General features: G+C 33.9%; 1 protein-coding gene across 1 annotated transcript in view; it reads left to right on the forward strand.

Annotated features, from left to right (window-relative positions):
• PRMT3 (protein arginine methyltransferase 3) overlaps window positions 1-26,117 on the forward strand; it is a 148,547-nt gene that overhangs the window by 105,763 nt on the left and 16,667 nt on the right. The window contains exons 14-15 of the mRNA XM_012552526.3: window positions 23,916-23,966; window positions 24,145-24,232. Coding sequence (XP_012407980.1) covers window positions 23,916-23,966; window positions 24,145-24,232 — 139 coding nt within the window. The remainder of the gene's footprint in view (window positions 1-23,915; window positions 23,967-24,144; window positions 24,233-26,117) is intronic.

Below are 26,117 nucleotides of genomic sequence, written 5' to 3' on the forward strand. Positions count from 1 at the left end.
AAGTAGGGTGTAGTGACTTGCCCACAGTTACACATCTAGGAAGTATCTAAGGCCACATTTGAACTCAGGAAGATAAGTCTTACTGACTCCAGGCCAGCACTCTGTGCACTATGGCGCTCCCTAGCTGCTCCCTTTTATTGACTCTCTGACTCTAGGCTAGTCATTTAGCATTTAGACCTCTTGGCAAATCTTTTAGTCTACCTGATGCAGAGCAGCTGCCATGACAAAGGTAAATAGCAAGGTTCTGCAAATTCTGTGGAAAGAAGGTCAGGAAGCTCACTCTGAAAGAGTAAGAGGTTTTCTGGAGGACTGAGCATTAGAATTTACTTTTGAAAGTTATTTAGGAATCTACCTTGCAATAAGTCTTATTCTTCCTATCTTATCATGGCATGGAGGTAAACCTAGTTTCTAAAGGGCAAGGCCTACTGGCCTTCTGAGCACATCATAATCATGGTTTGTGATTGTCCTTAAGGGCCAACTCTTCTAAATGCAGAGAAAATCCATGACTCTGTAGACTTGTAGACAGTAGACTTGCCTATGTATGATAAACTCACAAAGAAAAATCAAAAAAGACCATGACCTTTCTCGTGCTAACCTGAAGGTATGGATGTGGCTGAGCAGAAAGGGGGCAAAAGATACTAAAAATCACAGTTTCCAAATACTTACTTTAATTCTAAGTACTGTGAAATCTTTGTCCAGAGATTGATATGCCATGGAGAGCTGAAGGATATTGCTATTTTTGTGATTAATGAAACCAGAAGACATAGGAAGATTGAAGCCAAAGGGAAAGTTCACAGATTCTTCTTAGGACCATCAAATGAGAGAGCTAATAGTTGGTATGATTGTGTTTCAGAAGATACCATTCCTTGGATATTGAATCATTTCCTCTTGCAGTGCCCACAATGAATGTAAGATAAAGACGAGAGATTATTGTGGAATATGTGGCAGTATATTTACCTTCCAGGTTCATCCCCTTCCAGACTTTCTGATTTCTGTGTAGGACATTCTCACGTTTGCTCACTTTCTATTTTTTTAAATTTATTTTTTTTTATTTGTTATAATAACTTTTTTATTGACAGAACCCATGTCAGGGTAATTTTTTACAACATTATCCCTTGCACTCACTTCTGTTCCAATTTTTTGCCTCTTTCCCTCCACCCCCTCCCCTAGATGGCAAGCAGTCCTATATATGTTAAATATGTCGCAGTATATCCTAGATACAATATATGTGTGCAGAACCAAACAGTTCTCTTGTTGCACAGGGAGAATTGGATTCAGAAGGTAAAAATAACCTGGGAAAAAAACAAAAATGCAAACAGTTTACATTCATTTCCCAGTGTTCTTTCTTTGGGTGTAGCTGCTTCTGTCCATCATTGATCAATTGAAACTGAATTAGGTCTCTTTGTCAAAGAAATCCACTTCCATCAGATTACATCTTCATACAGTATCGTTGTTGAAGTATATAATGATCTCCTGGTTCTGCTCATTTCACTTAGCATCAGTTCATGTAAGTCTCTCCAAGCCTCTCTGTATTCATCCTGTTGGTCATTTCTTACAGAACAATAATATTCCATAACATTCATATACCACAATTTACCCAACCATTCTCCAACTGATGGGCATCCATTCATTTTCCAGCTTCTGGCCACTACAAACAGGGCTGCCACAAACATTTTGGCACATACAGGTCCCTTTCCCTTCTTTAGTATCTCTTTGGAGTATAAGCCCAGTAATATTTGCTCACTTTCTACAACCTCACAGGTGCACAGTCTCACTTTTTTCTCACATAACCAATCGTTTGTCATATCTTGTTGTTGCTTTCCCCACATCTCGAAATCTTCACAAACTTGGCAAAGGGATTTTCCTGAAGAGCATGTTATTCTCTTCACTTAACTGTGTTCTTTTCCCTGCTTAGTTAACTGTAGATTTGCTGTTAACTCGTATCAAATATGAAGTCCTTGTTTAGCCTTTAAAGCTTGGCTTCTTTCGGTCTATACAGTCTTCCAGTCCATCATTCCCTTCTTACCCACTCTGTGGGCCTACAAGCTGTTCCTGGCCTGGGACAATCCATCTGCTGCCCTGCTTAGCATCTACTCCCTTCTCTCTACCTCCCAGAATTTCTGCTTTTCTTCAACAATCAACTTAGCTTCCGTAGTAAGCCTTTTATGGGTACTCAGCCTGTTAGTACCTTCCTTCTAAAGTTTTCTTGCATCTATTTTACATGTACTCTGTGTGTGTGTTGGGCGGGGATGGGGGGGGGTGTCCTGAATCATTAGAATATAAACTCTTTGAGGACAGGGACTATTCGCTTTTTCCTCTCTATTCCCAGCTTTGAGATGGTGCTTAATAAACATTTGCAAAATTCATTTATTCGTTCATAATGTTAAAGAGGAGATAATGATAATAATAATATAATAATAGTGAAGCTAGGTGGTGCTGTAAGTAGAATCCTAGGCCTGAAGTCAGGAAGACTTGAGAACAAATCTGGCCTCAGACAATTAAAAAAGAAATTTTTTTAAGTATATGTAAAGGAATTTTTAACATTCATTTTAAAAAAAATTGACTTCTGAAATCTCTCCCACCTAACTGTCCCTATGATTTATGATTTTAGAAGACAAGCAATTTGATAAAGGAAATATATGTGCAATCATGGCAAACATTTCATATTAGTCATGTTGTGAAAGATAATACAGACATAAAAGCCCCCAAGAAAAATAAAGTTAAAAAAAAGAAATATGATTTAATCTTCATTCATGCTCTGTACTTTCTCTGGAGATAGATAGTATTTTTAAGTCCTTCATAATTTTCTAAGATCATTATATTGCTGAGATTTATTAAATCTTTCATAAATTTATTCTCTCACATTATTACTGTTACTGTGCGCAGTGTTCTCTTGCTTCTACTCACTTCACTCTGCATTAATTCATGTAAGTTTCCAGGTTTTTCTGAAATCATCTTGCATGTTTTGTTATAATGTAACAGTCATCTATGTTCCCCAAATGATGTATATTCCCATAATTGTCAGTTTTTTGCTACCACAAAAAAGGTGCTATAAATATTTTTGTACATATAGATTCTTTTCCTTTTTAAAAAAAATTACTTTGAGATACAGATCTAGTAGTGCTGTTACTGAATCAAAGGATATATATATATTTTTTTATTTATTTATTTATTTATTTACACATGTGCAACCTTACAACTTTAATATAGGTCCAGCTTGTTCTTAAGAATAGTTGAATCGGTTCAAAATTCCACCAACATATATTTAGAGTCTCAATTTTTCCCACTCTCCCATCCAACATTTGCATTTTTCTTTTCAGACATATTAGTCCATTAGGTATGAGATGGTACATCAGAATTATTTCAACTTGTCTTTCTCAAGTCAATAGTGATTTAGAACACTTGTTCATATTACTAATAGGTATCTTTGATTTTTTTTTTTCATCTGAAAACTGCTTTTGTTCATATCCTTTGATCATTTATCACTTGGGAAGTGACTTGCATTCTTATAAATTTGACTGAGAAATGATAAAACCAGACATTTGGTAGTTGTGTGACCCTGGACATTTCATTTTTCCTCTTATCTGTTCCTCAATGGAACAATGGGGGTAATAATAGCACCTACTTCTCAAAGTTATTGTGAGAGTCAAGTGTGAAAATAATTATGACGTGCTTAGCACAGTGCTTGGTACAGAATAAACTCTTTAGGTTTGTTTCCTTTATTCCTATGACATGTGTAATACTTTAAGATTTACAAAGAGTGATATCATTTGTTGTAATGGGCTAGAACTCTGGAGAAATATACTTAAGGCTCAGTATGATTGATTTAATCTTACAACAAGGTGTTAACTCAGTGGAATTGATGAGACAATGGTTATCTAGTTTACATATACTTAGTACTTAGCATGGTGATGTAATAGTTCTACTGTTGATGTTATTGTAATAAGGTGTTTAAACTGAGGACAAAGTCAGCCACAGAGATTCCATCTTTGATCAGCTCCGGGTGGCTCTCCTGCCTTCTGCATTTTGGGAGAGAGTGGTTCAGACTGGGAGACTGAAGGAGACAATAAAGACTTGGACTTTATCCCTGCCTACTCTTGTGGTGATTATTTTGCCGAGACCAAGACTAGTCCGAAGACCATCCAGAAAGCTAGTCAGAACACTACAATTTGTTCCTTACAACGGCCCTATGAGGGATTCCATTTTTATTCCTGTTTTACAGATGTGGAAGCTGGGAGAGATTTATTTACTTGCCCAGGGTCATGCTGTTGGTTAAATGTCTGAGATAATTGACAATTGAATTCAGATCTTGACTCATAAGTCTAAGGCTAGTCTGTATTTGAAGAGCAATGGGCATACTGATTTCTGGCCTAGTGTGTCCAGGAACATTTGTAAAGAAGCATGTAGTACTGAGGAGGGTAGAAAAGATGAAAAGACATAAAGAGGGTATACAAAATGTATTTCAGATTATCCAAATTAGCATTTACACACTTATTTGTTGTTTGAGCCTTATTGTATGTTTCTAAACTCTTAAAGAAAGAAATTGAAAATAATTGTCACTTGCCAATCTGTAAGAGTCAGAGTATTTCCCTTCCTCTTCACTCCAAAAGGATCATGTGATAAGTCTTCGGGATGGTGCTTCCAAGGCCTATATGTCTATAGATAGATCATTGCCTCCTGTAATCAGTAGGAAGTGAGATAGAGGAGGTAATTTGAAATAAAATTCTACCCAAATATCATTTAGGTCAGAATGGTATCTCTTTATTTCTAAAAATTTATTTTGAAAATGTAAAATGAAAAGATGGGCTAAATTAGAAAAACTTTCTAATTATACTCTGATACTCATATAATTATATTTAATCAGAATTGAAGCATTAAATCTCTTTCCAAAAAATTTTACTGTTATCATCTCTTTAATGGAAAATCTATGGTGCTTCTTACTTTTTGCTGCTTGGCCTATTGCTGAGCCCTAATCAGTAATGACAGTATCCCTTGGAAAGTGTTTGGCACCTACTGTTTATTGCTCCCAGGAGGAATTACAAAAGAAGATAAAGATATAAATTTTCTCTTGGGATAAAATAGAAAATTAATAAAAGAAAGAACAGAATCCAGAACTATGGGATTTAATATTGGAGAAAATAATGCTTTATTATTTGATTATTGCTTTTTAATTTAAATATCAATTACCAATAACAATATTCAGCACATAATTATTTATGAAGTTTTTTCTAAAAATGTTAGATTAGATGGTTTTTAATGTAATAATACAATTATTTTATGCAATTAATAGGTAAGTATTTTTTGTTTCTTTTAACATCAGTTTATAAATCATACTTTGATCTTATATTAAGGTTTTTTTAAAGAAATATTCCATCACAAAATAGCAGTTGTCTTTTTGTTACACTATAGTGACTTTGCTGCATGGATTACAAGCACTCTATCTCCATGCTTGGATAAACTCCATCAAAAGCACATTATCCTCCTACTTCTGTGGCCAGCTGCCTAATTGTATCTGCTGTAGCTGCATGGTGTTGGAACATGATACCAGTGAGGAACAGAAATGATAAATTGCTCCCTGCAGGTGATAGTGATGATGATAATTTTTAATTTCCTTCTTTCTCACAGAATTAGTATGGTTGTCTTCACTGGTTCTCTTAAGGACTAGTCTGATCTTATTTTGTTAGCTGCAAACAGCTAAATATGTTTGTAGTGATTCTTATTATATTTCTGTTATACCAGTGTACTTATTGAAGCAATTAATTTTTTAATTCAGATCATTATTTTAAAAAAAAATCCTAGAAATTAATTATATATTCTTATCTTTTTTTGTATCAAAATATGTGATAGGAATAACTGATAAATAAGGTAATTCTTATGGATTTTTAATAATTCATTTTACCTTGTAAATAGATAAATTTTTAGATGAAAAATGTTTATTTTATAATTAAAGATTATGGAATCCAAGCTTTATTTCCACAAAAAATTTTGATAGTTTACCTAGTTGTATTTTTGAAATACTTGCTACAAATTTGAATGCCTCATTTTGAAACTGCTTGTTATCCTTGAAGGTATATTTTTTTGGTCAGGTCCTGTGACTAAATCCTTGTATAGAGCTCCCTCTCATATCTGCACATTTGCAACCATACTGCCGACTGTAAGCTCTTTAGTATAGATTATGTTCACAATTTAGTGTGATACCTAGTAGGCAGTGAAGAAGCATTGCCCCTGGGTGATTTGTTTTACTGTCAACTCCGTTCTCTTCCTAAACATTCAAGTTCAGTTTTTAGATCAGTTCTCATGATTGCAGTTAGACTTTCTCTCTTTCACTGCAAATAGCTACATGACTGAAATTTTGCTGACAGCTATGGCATGCTGTACTTCTCTTACACTGAAAGTTCATTCATTTTCATTATGACTTTGCCTCTTCAGATTAACCCAGCTGCTGCAGATTCTAGATTTTAATGCATTTAATTTTTTCTCCAGCAGTTCTCTTTGCCTCTGACAGTATATTTACAGAGGAAAAAAGGGCAAAATTATTCTGTTGTTAGGGCTTTTCTAACCTAATCTCATATTTTTCAGCACCACATGTGTCAGGTTACAGCTTCAGTAATTTATTACCATAGTCTACTAATCATCATTTTCAATTTCCTAGTATTCATTCTTTAGTTTAATTTTTGAATGACTCTTAAAGAGAATGTGAGAGTAAAGTTCATTGAAATTAGTCCTCATGGGACGGACTTATGGATCACCTGTCAAAAGAATAATAATGAGATGGTGAAATTGTAGTGGAGGAAAATAAATGATATGTTTATGGTTTAAAGGAGGGAAAAGAGCTCTTTTAACCCTATATTATGATGTATATGTTTGATTTGTTTTTACATATCAGTATTTAAATTAGTTAGGAACTAGTCAGATTTAAATTGTTTATATTTTTTAAAGCTTTTAGATTGCCATAAGTCACTTACCCTGGGGAAAGGCAGTGTTTCCTCTTAGATTATTGTTCGAATTTAAAGGTTCAGTATCCCCTTTTTCATAGAATAATAGATTTGGAGCTGGAAAGGACCTTTGGGACCAGTGCAGTCTATTCAGTGTACAGGTGAGGAAACTGAGGCACTAAGCAGTTAAGTCACTTGCCAAGTGTCAAAGCCAGTGTGTGTCAGAGACAGGATAGGAAGTTGGATATTCCCAAGTCCAAGTCCATTACTTTATTCATTATACCTCCTAACTACCTTAAAATAATGAGTACTGTTTACATGTTAGATGATGGTACTATAATCACTTCTCAATTATGCTATCCAGCTAATTTGTAATTTTTCTGCCAGTAATTTTTAATATTAAGTTAATTCCTCTTTCTTTGCCTTGCATACTATGGAGCCCCTCTTTGGTTTTTATCTGGCAGGTGACCAGGAAACACAAATTTTGGATCATAGATTACAGATTTAAGACTGGAAGGGATTTCAAGAATTATCTAATTAGAATTCTTCATTTTGCCGATAAGGAAACTAAGAGCCAGAGAATGACTCATCCAAGATTTTTACTTTTAGGATATTTAGTTGCTAAATACAGTTTTGAATCCAGATTGTTTGAATCCACATTGAACTTTTTTTTTTTAAACATTTTTTCATTTTTTTCCCACTATTAAACTATTAATACTACCATGTCAAGAGTAATTAGTTTTTATTTTATACACATACACACACAGAGAATTTTTTTTTTAATGATCAATTTCAAAGCTTGATATAAAGAATCTTATTTCAGTTAATCTTTTTTCTCCAGTTGACATGAACAAAGAAAAAGATTATTTTCAATTTTTATTTTATATTCTAGTTTTGCTTTCACTGTTTAGAAATCACATAAACTGCAATTATTCAAAGGCATGGTATTATTTTGTCATTCTTTGCCCTTATATCTTTTTTGTTTGGTAATTTTATCCTCTTATGCTTTGAAGTTTCTAAAAAAAAATCCAATTTTACAACTGAAAGCAGTGAAGTATCTTATTTTAAAGTGATTTGTGTTCCTCAAGAAGGATTCTGGTATGTGTTTTTTTCCTATATGAAAACTTTCCTATTGAAAACCTATCATCCATGAATCTTTTCAACATCTTAATGGTATACATTTTACTCATCTGATCTGATTTATGTCTGTGTAGGTTAATCTCCTTAACAATTTTTCTACATTTTACATTTATTCAATTCCAACATTTTCTGCAACTAGGATTTGTTATTTGTCTTTTTCAGATTTTCCTGCCTAATTGCTTGAGAGAAAATTTAAATCTTTCCAAATTAATTTAAGATTCCTTGTATTGTAATCATTCTCAAATTATTGTTCCTTGAATTTTTTAATCTTTTATACTTGAATCTTCAGGGATTTTATTTTTATTGTTTTTTCATTTTTCTCTTGCCATTCTATCAGTTGGATCCCTTAGGTAAGAGCATTTTAGCTTAATTAAAATAATTGTCCTTAAGAAATAAAATATATTAAATCGTCCATCTTTGCAACTGTGTATACTTTGAAGTATGTAATGGGTGTCTAAATTGATAGTGATGATATGCTTAGACTCATCACTTCCTTCCTGACTTTCACTATTTTCTGCTAATCTCACTCCTACAGGAAACTTGGAGATACCCCTGGAACTTTTAGCACTGATAAGTAGACTTTCACCTTATCTTGCTGGGGCCCAGGTTTTCATACTATTTCTGGGATTTCTTCATTTTGCAGCTTATCCATCTTCTCCATGCTAGTTATATCCCCTCCAACATGATTCCCACTTATTTACTCTTCCTCCTTATATATTTTGAAATTATAGATCTTTTCCCCTTCAAGTAAATATTATTTTGGCTAGTTCTAAAAAAATATTCCCTTGATGACTTGTTTATATATCACTAAATTTATGTTATAGTATTGTCATTTTTTATTAGCATGATCCATCCATTAGGATTGATTATTGCCTTTAGTTATTTATAACTCTTTATTTCTTTAAAGAGTGATTTGTAATTATCTGTATGAATTTTGAGTATATCTTGGCAGACTAAATGTCAGATATTTTATGTATTTTGTAAAATTTATCTTAATGGCATTTTCTTTTATTCCTGGATTTTATTATTGCTATATATAAAAATGCTGTTGATATTTATAAATTTATTTTACATCATTTCTTGTGTATTTGCTGCTTCTCTGAAGTTTTCTAAGGCATTCTGTCATGCACCAAATAGAAATAATGTCTCCTTTTTGCTAGGTTGTTTTCTTTTCCTTTTTATTGTTGTCTTTAACATTATGTAGAACTGTGTTAAATCATTATGAGAAGGGGGTGTTCTTGCTTTAATGCTATATTTATTGGGAAAACTATTTCTTAATGTTTATCCAATACTAGTTTTTGGTTCTAGATGTATACTTTTTATCATGTCAAATAGAGGTGCTTCTGGATTATATATTTTAAGGGTTTTACTATAAATGAGTACAGCTGAGTAGCTTAGTGGATAGAGTATCTGGAATCTGGAAAACCTGAGTTCAAATATGAACTCAAATACCTGTTAGCTGTGTGTCTCTGGGCAAATCATTTAACCCTTGTTGTCTTAGTTTTCTCATCTCTTAAATGTGGATAATACTTGCACCTACCTTCCAGAATTTTTGTGAGCATCAAATGAGATAATATTATAAAGCTCTTAGCACTTCTGCTATATAAATGCTAGCTATTATTCTTTTTCTATTTCTTCAAGACTACTTCCAAAGCCTTTAAAAAACAAAAGTCTTCACTTGACTTTTCTATACCTTCCAGCCAACATTTGATAATGCTTTTTACTCTCATAGCCAATTCCTAGGCTTTGATTATTTCTACTTCCTTAAATCTCACTGATTCCCCAGTGTTTTGCAACCCCATCTCTCTACTGAAATTGGTTTCTCCCAAGTTAACAAATGTTCTCATAATTTCTAAAAGTCCATTGGCTTTTTCTCAATCCCTTTTCTTCATCTTTAGTATCTGATATTGTTGATCATCCCTTCCTTATGATTATTCTTCTCTCCCTATGTTTCCATGATTCTGCTCTCTCCTGCCTATCTGGTCATTCCTTTGATGGATTGTCACCCATGTCTCATGACTTTTTGCAGGGTTGGACTCAAGATTATTTACTGATTATTCTCTGTCCCTCCTCCTCCTCCTTCCCCAGATGTATATCTTTTTCTGATGTTACTTCTGCAAAGACGACTCCCAAAACGTCTTTCGGACAGCCCCTTCAACTGCTCCAGTTGGGATCACCCAGAATTGCCATTCTCTTTCTTTCTGACCAGATTCTGTGATATAACCCTGGACTTGTCCTCCGTCCTTCATTCTTCCTCCTCTCCACATCCACTAGGGAGATTTTGCCAAGCATGTTATTTCCTCTTCCCCTACATCTCTTGTAGGAGTCCTATTTTTCTCATTCCGGGGCCACCATCCTAGCTCATTATCATCTTTCCCCTGAATTCTTTCAGGAGCCTCCTCTCCCCCCAGGTCTCTTTCCTCTGCAGTCTGCCCTCCCCACAACTACCAAAGGTCGGATCTCATCACTCCTATGGCCCTCAAGCTGGTAGAGTGAGGAAAGGATGGGAGGAAGGAGCTGAGTCAGGCCTTCAACCTCATAGTTTGTGATGCTGGGCAAGCACCTAACCTTTCTGTACCTTAGCTTCTTCATCTGTGTGTCATGTTGGGCTCAGTGACCTGTAAAGTACCTTCAAGCTCTCAGTCTGGGAGCCATACTCAGAAAGCTTCAGTGGCTCCTAGTTGTATCTGGAACAAAATTGAAATTCTTCTGTTTGCATTTAAAGTCAACTCCATTCTGCCTTTCCAGCTTGTTTCCATAGTATTCTCTTTTACTTTCCCTATTGTTCCTCTGTCTTTGTCCAGACTCCCCAGTAATCTCCTATGCCTGGAAGGCATTCTCTTCACACTTTAGAATCCCGATTTACACCCATTCAAAGTTCAGTTAAGTAGGAATAGTTGTAGCAGCAGTGGCTACAATTATATAGCACTTTAAGGTTTTCAAAGTGCTTTATAAATGGAGACAAGTGCTATTATTATTATTCCTATTTTACAGATAAGGAAATTGTGGCAGACTGGTGAAATAACTTGTTCAGGGTTTTTAACTAATGTCTGAGGCAGAATTTGAACTCATGCCTTCCTAACAGGGTCTAGCATTCCAATTTACTATACTGCCCATCTAGATTAGTTCAAGGACATTCTGTCTGTGACTTTCCTGATACCATCCCCAGTTGTTAGTGCCTCCCCCATTTACTTTGGGTTTACTTTGTATGACTTACTCATCTATGTTGAGGGTATCTCTTTCCCTCATACCTCCCACCACACTACTTAGATAGAATGTAGATGGTACTTAACAAATTGTTTATTAAATTTAATTGAACTGAATCCTGGACCCATCCACCGGTATTTACTAAGCCCCACAATTCATATCTTTTCCTCTCTTTATTGATGATCACTCCTCTCACACCTATGTATCCACATCATCATTTCTTGCAAGACACTAGCTGCTTTTTCCCCTCCGAAGGTCCAATTTCCAGCCCCTAGTTTTCCTTGCTCTATGATATTTGTGAGGGAAAAGAAATAAAATAGGACCTACTTATTTGACCACTAGCAAATCAGTTCATTTCTTGAGCTTTAATTTCCTCATCTATCTCAGGCCATTTGACTTAAAAAAAAGTTTCTGGTGTCCCTTCTGGATATAGAATTCTGTGATTCTAGAAGAGAAAACATTTATACAGGTTTTGTAAACCTGTATAAATAGGGGAAGGTGGCACTTTGTGAATCATTAGTGATTTTTATAAATTCTCTGAATATGGAAGTTTTATGTAGGTTACAGCACAAAATCACGTAAGCTTTTGGGATACAATAATGAATTACTGATTGTACAGCAAAATACTTTTTTTCTCATTCCTCTACAAGCCAACAATTTTCACTTAAAGTAACTTCCTATCTGAAGCCTAGTTTTTAACTTTGTTTTCACTGCCTTGGAAAAAAATAATCCCAAGATTTCTAAGTATTCATTTTCAGTTTGTTTTATAATTTCAGATATTTATGATTATGTACATTATTTTAATTCATTGACTTTTAACTTATTTCCATCGTGTTTATTTTATTTTACATTTCTCTTGAATTCTGTTTCTGCAGTATCTTTCGCATTTATCCCATTTTCTCTTACCTCACTAATACTCTAAAATTAGCTACCCTTACCAGGTGCTTTAACTATTCCAGTTAACATATTTTTCCACCCCCCAATCTCTATACTTTACAATCCATCTATTTTGTTGCTTCAAGATTAATCTTTTTTACTTGTTAGTTCTCTTCTTGAAACCTTTCAGTTCCTCTCTTTTCTCTAATGAAAAGGGTTCTGATTCTTCAACCTAGCATTTACATCCATTCACAATTTCATATTATTCTGTTTTTCCAGCCATGTTTCATTTTGTATTCTACATAGATAAAAAAAACTCTAAATTGAACTGCCTCTGACTTCCTATCTATATATGTCCCATTTATTTCCCTTCCTTCATCTGTTGAATTTCTTCTTAAACTTTAAAAACCCAATCCAAATGCAGTACTACTTTTTCTAGGAAGCTTCTCCTGACCATTCCAGTTGGCAAAGGTCCCACCTCTTCTTTAAAATAGAAAATCTTACATAGTACTTTTTATCTTTCTTTTACACATGTTGTAATGTATCATAGTTATTTGAGTGTATACCATATGAAGCTATAAGCTCCTGTGAGAGCAGATCTTTGAATCCTGCCCATTCTGGTGCTCTACACATGGTAAATGGTTAATTATTTTCAATTTAATTGAATTGGTATGATGTTTACTAATACTTCTCTAAACCCGTTGCCTTTGCAAAACAATGAATTGTTTATGTCGTAATGGTGACTGGAATCCTGACCAATGCTTGTCCCAAATGTATAATTTCCTCCTATTCTTTTTTGGGCTATTTGCCTATTCACTTAAAACTAAATGGAAAACTTTTCCATCTGCTTCTGTAATTGCTACTAAGTAGACATCTTGCTTGCTGTTCTCATTTAACAAATATTTGTTTATTTTATTTTCATTGTGGATGCCATATGCTAAAGGCTTCAAATACTTTTGTTTATTGTTACTGCCTACGTGCCTTTAAAATTACTGATGACGAAAAATGAATGATTTCATATTGGGAACAACTAATAGAAGAGACCAAACTTGAGGTAGTCAAGAAGGGAGCACACCTCGATCGCTTTTTGCTAGGATGGCCCAAAGATTCATGTCAGCACCTTCAGCGTGTCCCACCACCATCCGCAGCTTAAGAAGGGCAGGAGGTAATGATGCTGGGGTCAGTGAGAGGAAAAGGCAGGCAGAGTTAGCACCAGACTGCCTGTGGAGGTCATCTTTGATTGAGTGAGTGAGCCCTGTAAATATGAACATTGTTGTTGTAAAAGAAATCAGAAGACATAAAGATATTGTATTTAAATATTAGGGTAATGCACTGGTGTTCTTGGAGAAGCAAATAAAGAAGATTGAAGCGTGATTTCATCTTGCATTTAAATGGAGCGCTCCATCTCTCACCTCTCCTTTTCAGCATCTGCTTCAGGTTCCAGGGTTCCTCCCCACATTTGACTGTGCATGATTTTGGCAATGTTTAGTCTCTTCCCCTCTCCCCCTCCCCGTCCCCCTCTCCCCCTCTCCCCCTCTCCCCGGCCCCAATTGCTTTACTTTTGTTCCATGTGCATGTGTAGTCCCAACTGAATCTAAATTCCTTGAGAGTAAAGCCTGTTTTATTTTTGTTGTCATGTCCTCAGCATCAAAACAGTATCTGACATTAGTAGGCAATTAGTTCCTTCTTGATTGATTGACTAAATAAGAAAGTTCTTCTAGCATGTTGAATTTATAAGAAAACATATTGAAGAATTAGGTTTCACTAGAAGCATAGAGGGAAATAAGACTTAGATAGGTCAGCACAGAAATCCGTCAAAGTCATGTCCCTTTCCAAGGGTGATTTTAGAGTGACTAAGCATTATTACTAAAGGAAAGTGAGATAAACTATTCAAGTTCTCCCAGTGTTCGTACAGGTCATACAGAGCTAGAACTGAAAACGAGGCTTTTCTTCAGTGTATTTTTCCTATACTCTACTAGCTCCATAAAATCAACTTTAGATCTAGAATAGCCCTTAGAGATCATCTAGTCTAATTTTCTCATTTTATAGATGTGGAAACTGAGGACCAAAGCTTTTAAATAACTTGCTTAAGATCCCAGAGGTAATGGAACAAGTGATATTTGAACAGATTTTGTGATTCCAAAATCGTTACTGTTTCTATTTTATCATACTGCCTTCACTGTATACACTTGGTCTGTAGCAGTTTTCTTGACTTATTGTTTTGTATGTCTAAAAACTATAAGGAAGAAATTTGCCTATCAGTAAAAAATACTTCTCAAAGAGTTAAGGAGGGCAGTTTATGAAGATACTTAATGAGTTAGAAGACAAGGGTCCTAGTTTCAACTCAGCAATAATTCTCTGTGTAATCTTGAACAAGTAACTTTACCACTTTATGCCTCAGTTTCTTCATCTATTAAATGAAGATGTTTTCTAAGGTCCCTTCCAGCTCAAAATTTTTATTATTATAATTAAAAATACCATTTTTATTTCTCATTAGTTATTCTGTTGAATATTTTTAGTCTCCAATGACAATTTTAATACATAACCACATTCTTTCAGAATTGAAAGTAATTAGTTTTACCTTGTGAGTTTAAAAAAACAATAATTTAAGTAAGTTTTACACTTTTGAAATACACTGAATATTATAAAAAGATATAGAAAAAATACTAAATCTGCATTTGGGAGAAAAAAAAACAATGTTTCAAATGTTAGTCTACTTAGTCTTCTCTGACAGTCTAGCAACTGCAACTACATAATGTTATTGCTTTCAATTTCTATCTAACAAAAGATTGCAAAAGATGCTGACTTTTCTGCTGGAGTATTAAGATTTAATAATCCCAAAGGCCAGGTATTGAGTTTTGTTTGGATTCTTTATTAATGTACAAAATTCAATAAATGTTATAGTCTCAACAAAAGGAGCTTAGAACACAAATTAGCTTTGTAATGTTTTTCAGTAATTGGCATACTCTAACATGTTTTATAAGCTTTACTTAATGCTTCTTTTAAAATATTCATTTTTCCCATTTATCAAAATGGTGACAGAATAATTAAGTTTCTTTTCTTATAACCATAGAAATTAGAATAAGTATATAAACTAAAAATAATGAATTTTGTAAATGACTCTTTTTGTATGTGTACTGTCACATGAACTCTTTAGTTTTTTTCTATTTACTATTTCTGCTAGTTTTAATTAATTTTATCTATGCTTATTCTACTTCATTTTAGAAATTACATTTTTAAATCCTTCTCTAATACTTAAAATATTTTGATTCTAAACTTTGGATCTTAAATGTAGATCTAAAGGGACCATTTTAAGCTATCTATTTCTATCTCCTTATTTGACATCTGAGGAAACTGAACCCCTAATGAGTTAATTTATATAGTCACCCAAGTATTAAGTGACTTCAGGTCCTTTATTTCCTGGCCCAGTGCTCTTTCCACCATGCTACCCTGTGCTGCCTCCATGAGAATATAAAGAAGTAAATGAGGCTGTGGTAAAAAAAAAATAATAATAAATAATAATAAGCCATGCTGGGGATGTCAGGAGGAGAAAGCAATAGTTCTATCCTCTTCCTTTTATACTATATTGCCATTTTCTTCCTAGGCACTGGCTCACATACCAATTAATCAGCATATATGTACAAAATAACTCAGATTCGTTTTCCTATCTTTTAACAAGAAATATAAAATGGCAGTTATACATTGAAAGGCTTCAGAACTTACCAAACTGTGACTCCAAATTGACTGAAAAGCTTGCCTTCATCTATTCAATAAAAATGTAATCTGTTCTTGGTACAGAAAAAGGAAGGCATTTTCAGACTTGAAGAATGAATTGATTTATTTGTCTTATTTTGTTACTTGATTCATTTGGTGAATAGTGAAGGGGGAAGAAGTCATTGGGAAATAGTGACAGCAGAATAAAAAAAAATCAGTAAAAGTTTTTTAATAGAAATTAACTAAATAGTAAATCAGAAAGACATTAAACTCAAGAATATCTATATGTGGCGTCAGTTTTATAGAACAGGTTTCCATGTTGTCAGGAAAATCTTGACTTGGAAAAATGGCTTTTAGATAAGAAAAGAGATTATATGGCTTCTCATAATGACATTCTCCATTTTTGCATCAATGAATGACATGAGAAGATTATCAACAGGACTCATATTTTAATTGTCTACGTCTTGGCTAGATTACCTTTTTTTTTGCTTTTCAAAAGATATCCTGTTATTGTAATCACATCCTGGAGGACTGAACTTAAATAATGTTAATACAAACTTATTTATCTTTCATTGAGAGGTAACATGGTAGAATAAATCAAGAGGCAGCCAGGAGTCAGGAAGAACAGGATTCAAGCAAGGCCTGCCTTGGTTATGTACCTGCTGGATGACCTGGGCAAGTCCCTTAAACTCTTAGTGCTACCAGGCTTCTACCATGACACCAGGGAAGTGATAGCCTGACATTCAAGTGAATTGGATTGAAGTGAGGAAGGACTGTGCAAGATCATCTGCCTGGATTTTTCCCCAAAGTGATCTGGATCCAGTGGCAAAATATAGATCAGGGTAATTAGAAATGGCCCTGGGTACAGCCAGAGACCTGGGTTTTAACATCTCAGTTTGGTTGAGTGAGGTAACACCCATTCAGTTAATCACTGAAGGCTGAGTAAAAAATGAAGCAGAGAATGGCTCTTTTTATCTAGTAAAAAAAAAAAAAAAAAAAAAATATATATATATATATATATATATACACACACACACACACACACACACACACACACACATATATATGCATTGTAGAGGGCTAGAACTCTGGAGAGGTATATTTGGAACAAGGTGTTAACTCAGTGGAATTGATGAGATAATGGTTCTCTAGTTTACATATACTTAGTATGATGATGTAATGGCTCTCTAAGTTCACACAAAATCAGTGTGCTCTAATGATGTAATTCCAATAAGGTATATAAGGGCTAAGAAGGACAGGAAGAGAGAGACAGTCTATCTTTGATTAGCCTCGTGGTAGCTCTCCTGCCTCCTGCACTATGGGGGAGGCTGGTTCAGACTGGGAGAGTGAAGGAGACAATAAAGATTTTAGACTTTATTCCTGACTATTCTCGTGGTTATTCTGCTGAGATCAAGACTAGTCCCAAGGTCTTCCAGAAAGCTAGCCCGAACATTACAATGCATATAGAAATAAACATAAAATCTGGGAGAGGAATCCCTCAAAATTTGTGACCTAAGCATCAACAACTGCTATTAGGATTATCTTTGAATCATTCAGGGCCTAAATAATGACAAAGTGGGACTTAGCCTGGGACCTATTGTTGTTGCCCAAACAATCCATGCAGCAAATTTCTCTGATAATAGTCTTATTTTTTAAAAAAGATATTCAAGAAACTGAAATAGATAACAAGAGCTAGTTCACAGTGGATAAATGATCAGAGAATGTAAATGGTTATCAAAGAAAGGAATCTAAGCTGTCAATAATCACATGAAAAAATGCTGCAAGCCAGTAATAATTAGAAAATTGCTAAGAATGTCAGAAAATGAAAATGACAGTAGTTTGGAAGACTTTGGGAAACTGGCACACTAAGTTGATGTTGGTGAACCTATGAATTGGTCTAAACATTTTAAAAAGCAATTTAGAGTTATTCTAAAAAGTCACTAAAGCATTTGTTGGCTCACCTACATATTACTACCTCCTATTGGGAAAAAATTTGGAAGTAAGGAAGGATGGATCTTTGTAACAAAATTGCATCAAGCAAAATGAATTCCCATATTATCTATGTGCAGCTCTCATCCTGCATTTTGAATCCATAATCTCTTCATCAGAAGATGAGTATAGAATAGTTTATCATTAGATCTCTGCAGTCATGTCTCTCAAATTTGTTTCAGTTTGTCTATGATAGATTTGTTCTTGGATCTTCTCACTTCAGTCTGCATCAGTTCATATAAGTCTTCTTAGGTTTCTCTGAAACACTATACTTTTCATGATTTCTTGAAGCACAACAGTATCATATTCACATGCTATAATTCTTAGTGCATTTATTTAAAACTTAAATGGAAAATAAGAAAAAGAAAAATAGGAAAAAAAAAAAAAACTTTGTGTATCCAGAAGAATATCAGGGAGTATTCAAAATATGTCATAATAAATTTCCATTTAAAGAGAGCATATACAATAATAGAAGACATTATTATATTCATGACAATCTAGCTTTTCTTTGTTTCCTTAAAGATTTTCTTTAGTTCTCTGCCGTGCACTTTTGGCTTTATTCTTTTCTCCCTTTTTCTCTCTCTTCTTTGTCCCTCCAAGTAGGTTACAATTAAGCAGGGATATATTTTTGCATATGTCTATGTGTCTACACATACATCAAAAACAGTATTAATATGGTTAATATAAGTAGATTTCTCTCTTGATTGAATCTTTTAAGTTTGACTTTGAGATCAATGTTACTACCTCTACTTTTTTTTTCTAATAAATTCTACTCCTGATCACTGTTACTGTTTCATCTTTTATTTCCTATACTTACTAACTTTTCTACTTTAACTTGCCTTGATAGTACTTAATCTCACTGCTCCCCATTCCTCTTTTACTTGTTCACTCTTTATCCCATTTTCATTAATCTACACACCTCATCCCATTCCCATTAATCTAACTACTCTATTGTATTCCATCTTATCCTATGCTATCCTTTTCCTCTCTTTATCCTTTTTCCATTAATTTATATGCATTATTCCACTCCCATTAATCTTCATACTGTTTTGTATCCCACCTTATCCTATTCTCTCCCTCCTTTATATATACAAATGTATGTTTTGTTCTCTCTTACTGTGTGTGTGTGTGTGTGTGTGTGTATGTACGTGTGTGTATGTATGTATGGGTTTTGTTCCTTCTTTAACTCATTTCTAATGCAAGTAGTTTTTCAGAACCACCAACCTTCCTTCCCCCATTAAATTCTATGTTGGTTCTTGCTATTGCACCTCATTTGTATAGCATAATTACTATCTTTATTTTTTCCTAGACAATTTTGCTTTTTATAGTCACATCATACTTAGCTCTATTTCAGTCTTTCTTTTGGACTACCCAGTTGCTAATGTCAATCTTAGTTACGGTTTATATTTCCATGTATAAAAGAAACAGCTTGTCCTTATTGAGTCTTTAAAATTAGTCTTTACATGTTAAATTTCAGTTGAGTTCAAATTGAGACAAAATCCTGAAAATCTGGATGTTCGTTTAATGTCTTTTTTTTTTCTATGTTCGATATTATACTTAATTTTGCTGATATAATATTTTCGCTACAACCCTAGTTTTTTTGATTGATGATGATATAATATCCCAGGGCCTGTGCTCTTTTATTGTAGCTGCTGATAAGTCTTGTACAATTCTAATTGTAGCTCTAATTGAATTGTGTTTTTGTTGTTGCTGCTTGTCAAATTTTCTCTTTGATCTGGAATTTTTTAAATTTAGTAGTGATACAGTTATGTATTTTCCTTGTAGGATCTCTTTGAAGTAGTGAGTGCTAAGTGGATTTTTTCTGTTTCTACTTTTCCCTCTTTAATTATTTCTTGTGTTATTGTGTCAAGATTTATTTTTAGTCATAGCTTTCAATTCAGTTATTCTTATATTTTCTCTTCTTAATCTGTTTTCCAGATCTTTTGTTTTTCTTATAAGATGTTCTATCTTCTCTTCAGTTTTTTCATTCTTTATATTTTGTTTTGTTATTTCTTGATCTCATAATTTCACTGGCTTCCCCTTGCCCAATTCTAATCTTCAGAATAATTTTCTTTAAGACTTTGGATTTCCTTTTCTTTGGTTGACTTTCTTTTCATAATCTTCTTGTTTTTGTTGTTCCCCCTCATTCTCCCTCATGATTAAAAAAAATTTTTTTTTGAGTTGTTCTATAAATTCTTTCAAGGCATATAACCACTGAATGTCACTTTAGGGGAGGGAAGGCTTTTTTTTTTTTTTTTTAAATTTCAGTATTTTCCTCTTGAGATGAATCTTGGTTTTCCATATTCCCATAGTAAGTTTTTTCTGGTTGGCTTCTTTCTCCATTGTCTGCTCATTTTTAAGTGAGAACTTACTAGTGTAAGTATCTCTAATTCTGGGATGAGGGCAGGGTGTCTGTGGCTTCAGGTCTTCCTTCAGTCTTCACTGTGGCCTGGAACCAAGAAGTCCACCTTCCTGCAAATGCTGGTTCCTTCTCACCCCAAGCAGCATTTCAGAAGCATGACTGGATCTAGCCTTCTTATGAACTGAGGTTTCTTCTGTCTTCCCGGACTCGGATCCCCAAACAAGCTGTCTGGGAGGTGAAAGCCCAGCTGCCCCCAGGGCTCCCCTCTTGCTGTTTCTTCAGAGCTTTCTTCTGGCCTTCTTGGGTTGTCCCAGGAGGAGCCTCGTTCTGCCCCAAGTCCACATTTGTCCTGAAATACAGTTTATTTATTTGGGGTAATCTGGAGCACTTGAAATTTTCTGGCCTACTCTGCTATCTTCCCAAAATTCTCCTGGCACATGCCATAATTTGATAAGCTATTTCCCATTTGATGCTCCTCTTTTCTCCCCACTCCATAAAGAACTGATATTTTTGTACATATGGGGCCTTTTTCTCTTTTATCTCTTTGAGGCACATATTATAGCTGGATCAAAGGGTATGCATTGTTAAGTAATTTTTTAGATATGGCTTAAATTTCTTTCTAGAATAAAGATCATTTCAAAGCCACAACAACAGTGCATTAAAGTGTTTGTTTTCCTGCAGTTCTTCAAGCATTTGTCATTTTCCCTTTTTTTGTCAATCTTATGAATGTGAAGTAGAATATCAGACATGCTTTACTTTGCATTATTTCAGCTATTACTTGGAATATTTTTTCATATGGCTATTGACAGTTTGGATTTCTTTAAGAATTGCCTATTTATATGATTTGTCCATTTGTCAGCTAGAGGATATTCTCTTAATCTGCAAATTTGATCAGTTTCTTAAATGTCTGAGAAAAAAGACTTATTAAAGAAAGCTTGCTCCAAACACTTTATTTCCCAGGTAACTATTTCCTTCTCATTTTAACTGTATTGGTTTTGCTTGTTTAAAAACTTTTTAGTTTTAAAAAACTGTTATTTTATCTTCTAGGATCCTTTTTTTCCTTGTTTGATCATAAACTCTTCCCCATCCATAAATTTGAAAGGAAGTCTTTTCTTTATTTAAATTTATTTATGATATATATCCAGTTCAATTTTATTTTCATCTCACTATAGTTAGCATTTTTAATGATCTGTCAAATAGTATGGGTTATAATGGCTGTCCTTGTTTACAAACTCTTACTTAATTGTAAAGGCCTCTGTTTTACCTCTCTTATATATAATGTTGACTCTGAATTTTAGATCAATAATACTTATCGTATGAAGAAAAAGGTCCACTTATTTAATTGTTGAGTCTATATTTAATACAAATGGGTACTTTATTTTCCAAAACTTTTCTGCATCTGTTGATATTGTAATGTCTGGGCTAGCTCTCTGGTGGGCCTCGGGATCAGCCCAAGGCTTGGGCTTAGCCGGGGAGTGAAGTGAAAGAGGCAGGAGAGCAGACACGTGGCTGGTTAAAGATGAAATCTGGCCTCGGAGTCTGGAGCCCTGAAGTCTTCTCTGTGGCTGAGATCACCATGGCCAAGAGAGCCCTTTCTCTCTGGAACTCCCTTAAATACCCCAGCATGACTACATTACAACACCACACTGGGCTTTAGAACATCACATCACCACATTACCCTAAGTATATGCCAACTAGATTGACTACATCATTACTTTGCATCAAGTATATGCTTAGAGAACCACCATCTCACACTGAGTAGGTACTTAACTACAAGCACTCTGCTATCTTAGATTCATGTACACCCTTTTCAGAGTTCCAGCTGCTATAAGTATGATCGTTATTTTTGTTGTTGTTAATATGGTCTCTGTTATATTGCTAGGATTCCTAACATTGAAGCAATACTAATTCCTCCTGCATTTAGCCATAGCATTTGTTCTTTTGGGCACAATTACTGTCGCAATTATTTTGCAACACTAAAAATTTTAGTGTTGCAGGTTAATGGTACACTATTTCAGAGTCCTATTCTTTTTGTACAACAAAATAATGGTTTGGACATGTATACTTATTCTGTATTTAATTTATACTTTAACATATTTAACATGTATTGATCAACCTGCCATCTAGGGGAGGGGTGGGGAGAAGGAGGGGAAAAATTGGAACAAAAGGTTTGGCAATTGTCAATGCTGTAAAATTACCCATGCATATAACTTGTAAATAAAAAGCTATTAAAAAATAAAAATAAAAATAAATTGGTGTTGGCGTTCATTAGGGATATTGGTCTCTTGTTTTCTTTTGGTTTTGATTGTTTCCATCATATTTGTATCAGAAAAGGAATTTGGTAAAAATCCCTTTTTCTATTTTTGCAAATTGTATAATATTGAATTGTTTGTTCTTTGAAGGTTTGATGAAATTGGCTTGTAAATTTATCCTTTTCATTGCTTGTTGAACCTTTTTAAAATTGGTTGGTTAAATTTCTATTGTTGTAGTCTAAACATTTTGTATTTTTGTACATTTTGATCTGTTTAATTAAAATCAGTTTTATTGGCATGTAGTTCAACAATGTAGTGTCTAATCTTTCACTTGTCATTTATTTACCATTTTTCATCTTTGAGGTTAATAATTTAATTTTCTTTTTAGCTACTGGGTAATTTTTCCCCCAGAAGAGCCCCCATTTTTATCTTTATTAATTTAATGGAAACTTTCTGCTTATCATTTTGTTAGTATCTTATTTTTTTAAATTCCAAGTTGGTATTTAATTTTTAAAAATTTACTCATTTTCTTTTAGGTTTTCTCCATTTTTGATAATGAAAGTTTTTAGAGAGAGAAAATTTCCCCTAAAGTTTGCTTTGCCTACATCCTACAAGTTTTTACTTTGTCCTATTGCTATAGTTATACTGTAATTATTTTTAATCCTTTCCTCAATAGTCTTTTACTGAATATAATTTGTTGCATTGTCAGTAAAATACATATATATATATATATATATATGTGTGTGTATATATATATAGATATATACATATTTCTATTTATATTCTAATTTTCTTTAATCAGTTGAGATAAAAATAAGGTTGAAGTATGACCTATTCCATCACACACACCCTTCTTCCTTTTATATTATAATCTTTTACTTTCTAACCTATATCTTATATAGACTAATTCTTAGGTGATGTTACTTGTCTTAGATCTTTGTTGGAGTGGTTGTGGGAGAGACCTTAACTTAGACTGCTATCTCTTCTATCTTTGCCAGTCAAGTCACTGAACTGTGACAGAGCAATACTAGGTCTATCTTCCACTGATATCAAAAAAAGAAGGAAAGAAAGATCCAAACATGCAAAATATTGAATAGTAAAATTGACTAATAGTATTGGGAAACTAAAAGGACTTTTGTGAACTAACATGGGAAAATATGCTATGATAAGAAGGAAATGCAATGAAGAGGCTAGCTTCTTTGCTGTAAAAGGAACACCAGGTACTTAGTACACTGCAAAAAGGGAATATGATTGAAAAATAGATCTCTTTGTTTAGTGATTTGGGAAGAGATTCTCTACCAAAAAAAGAATAAATAATCACTTTTATATACTGACTTTATATTTATATACTATATATACTATATACATACTATATATACAGTAATACTTTTATATGATGATTTTGTCATTATTGATGGTTTTTTTTTCTTTTTTTAATAGGCAGTTGCTGGCTACTTTGATATCTTTTTTGAGAAGAACTGCCACAAAAAAGTATGTATGACAGATTATATAATGAATTCTTTTTATTAAATGTCCTTTTTCTGCTAGAGTTTGGCTCATTGTTGATCATTGTTAGCAGTTGCTAACAATGGCTATGTGTTTGGTATTGTTGTAGCATGATTTTGGAAGATTATATTCAATCAGTTACTTTTGAACTCTGCCTCTACAGGTCTTATTTTCTACGGGTCCCCACAGCACCCAAACTCACTGGAAGCAAACAATTTTTCTCCTTGAGAAGCCATTTTCAGTTAAAGCAGGTAAGAAGAAAAGTAGAGTGGGAAACATTTTAATTTGGATTATAATTAGTGTTCCATCCCACAAATACTTATTCAGTACCTACCACATTCTAGGCACCGTGGTGCTGTGATGTCACTGTTACAGATTTTAATTGAGAAAACTTGATTTTTTGAAGATGTTTGAAGAGAAGTGATTAAAAAGTGGGCATATATAAAGGGAAAAAATAACATTCTTCTTTAATCTAATAGAAGAGGAATATAAAGTTAAAATTGCCCAACTTCTGATTGTTAACCTTTTATAAGGAGAAATATTAAGAATATGCATCAATTAAATATTTTAGTTCATTTCTTTTTTTCCCCACACAAATGTGTTTGACACAATACATGTTTGTTACTTGTAAAAACTCTTTAAAATAATCTACATGAAATGCAAATCATATCTTCTTTATAAATGTCAGGCCCTTTTTCTTCCTGAAGAGAAGCAGTATGACAGTAGAAAAAAGTGATGAACTTTGTCATTAGTCCTGAGGTCAAGTTTCAGTTGTACCACTTACCTTCTATGCACGGGGTAGCAACGGGAAGTAGTAAGGAGTCACTGGAGCATTTTAAGTTGAAGAGGGAGAGGGCTCCCCCAGAACTCAGGGACGATTCAGTCTACGCTCTCTTTCCTCTTCTGTCTGAAATGCTAAGGTGTTTTTCCATTCCTTCCTTAATAGTCATTCCTCCCTCTTGGAGAAAATCAGATCCAGAATGGAATTTCCTCATCAGTTCTTATATCTTTTTATTTAACAAGTCAATAAAGTTTTGGCAGTTCTGCTTTCAGCACTGAGAAAGCTACAGCAGATTTTCAGGAAATTGAAATTCTCCAGTACACCCTGTCATACCTCTGTTTCCCAAATTCTCCTTTAATGAGGAGAGAGTGCTGGGCCTGGAGTCAAGAAGACTTCAGTTAAAATGTTGCTTCAGTTATTTGCTTACGTTGTGACCTTAATGTCTTATCTTCCTCAGTTTCTTCAACTGCAAAACTGAAATAATAGCACCTTCCTCTCAAAGTTCTTATGAGGATCAAGTGAGATATTTATAAAGTACAGTGCCTAGCACACAGTAAGCACTATATAAATGCTTATTCCTTTCCTCTACTTCCCCTCTCCTAGAATTCTAGTGCTTTCATTTTCCTCACTTTTTAATATGCATTAACATGTGTACAATCTACACTCAGTTTCCATTCCCTGTTCTAATCTCCAACTTTCTCATTTAATTTAAATTACTTCCTAATAATAACTTACAGTGCTTTAAAATTTGCAAAGCACTTAAATTAATAACTATTTAAGTGCCTGCTGTGTGTAAAGAACTGTCCTAAGTACTTTATAAACATGGTATTTTTTTATTTGTGGCAAATGCTATTATTTTACCCATTTTACAAATGAAGAAACTGAAAATAGGCCGAGCTTAAATGACTTGTCCAAAATCAGATAGTGTCTTGCCTACTCAGGTTTTTATTTTTTCCTTGATGCCTTAACTCCTCTTCTGCTCCATCAATTGAAGTTATTTTCCTTTTGAATCTTTCACTTTCTTGTGTTCTCTCAATCCATCTTTTCTTTTTATTCTATCCCTAAGTCTTCCTTCAACTTTTCAAGTTCTCCCAGATTTTTCCACCCTAAATTAAATCTCTTATAATATCTATGAATATTGTCTAAAATAAATCTCTTATGCAATTATAACATTCTTCAAATGCATAGTTCCTAATTATTCAGTCCAAAACCTTCTTTTGCCATCTCTCCCATACAATCTTCTCTTTTGGAAATTGAAAATAGAAAAATTAACATGGATAAGTTACTTTAACTCGAGACAGTTTTTTTCATCTGTTCATTGAGAATGATTGTTGACTAGCTATCTTCCTACATTG

Source organism: Sarcophilus harrisii, chromosome 6, assembly GCF_902635505.1.
Source record: "Sarcophilus harrisii chromosome 6, mSarHar1.11, whole genome shotgun sequence".
In the NCBI taxonomy this organism is placed as follows: domain Eukaryota; kingdom Metazoa; phylum Chordata; class Mammalia; order Dasyuromorphia; family Dasyuridae; genus Sarcophilus; species Sarcophilus harrisii.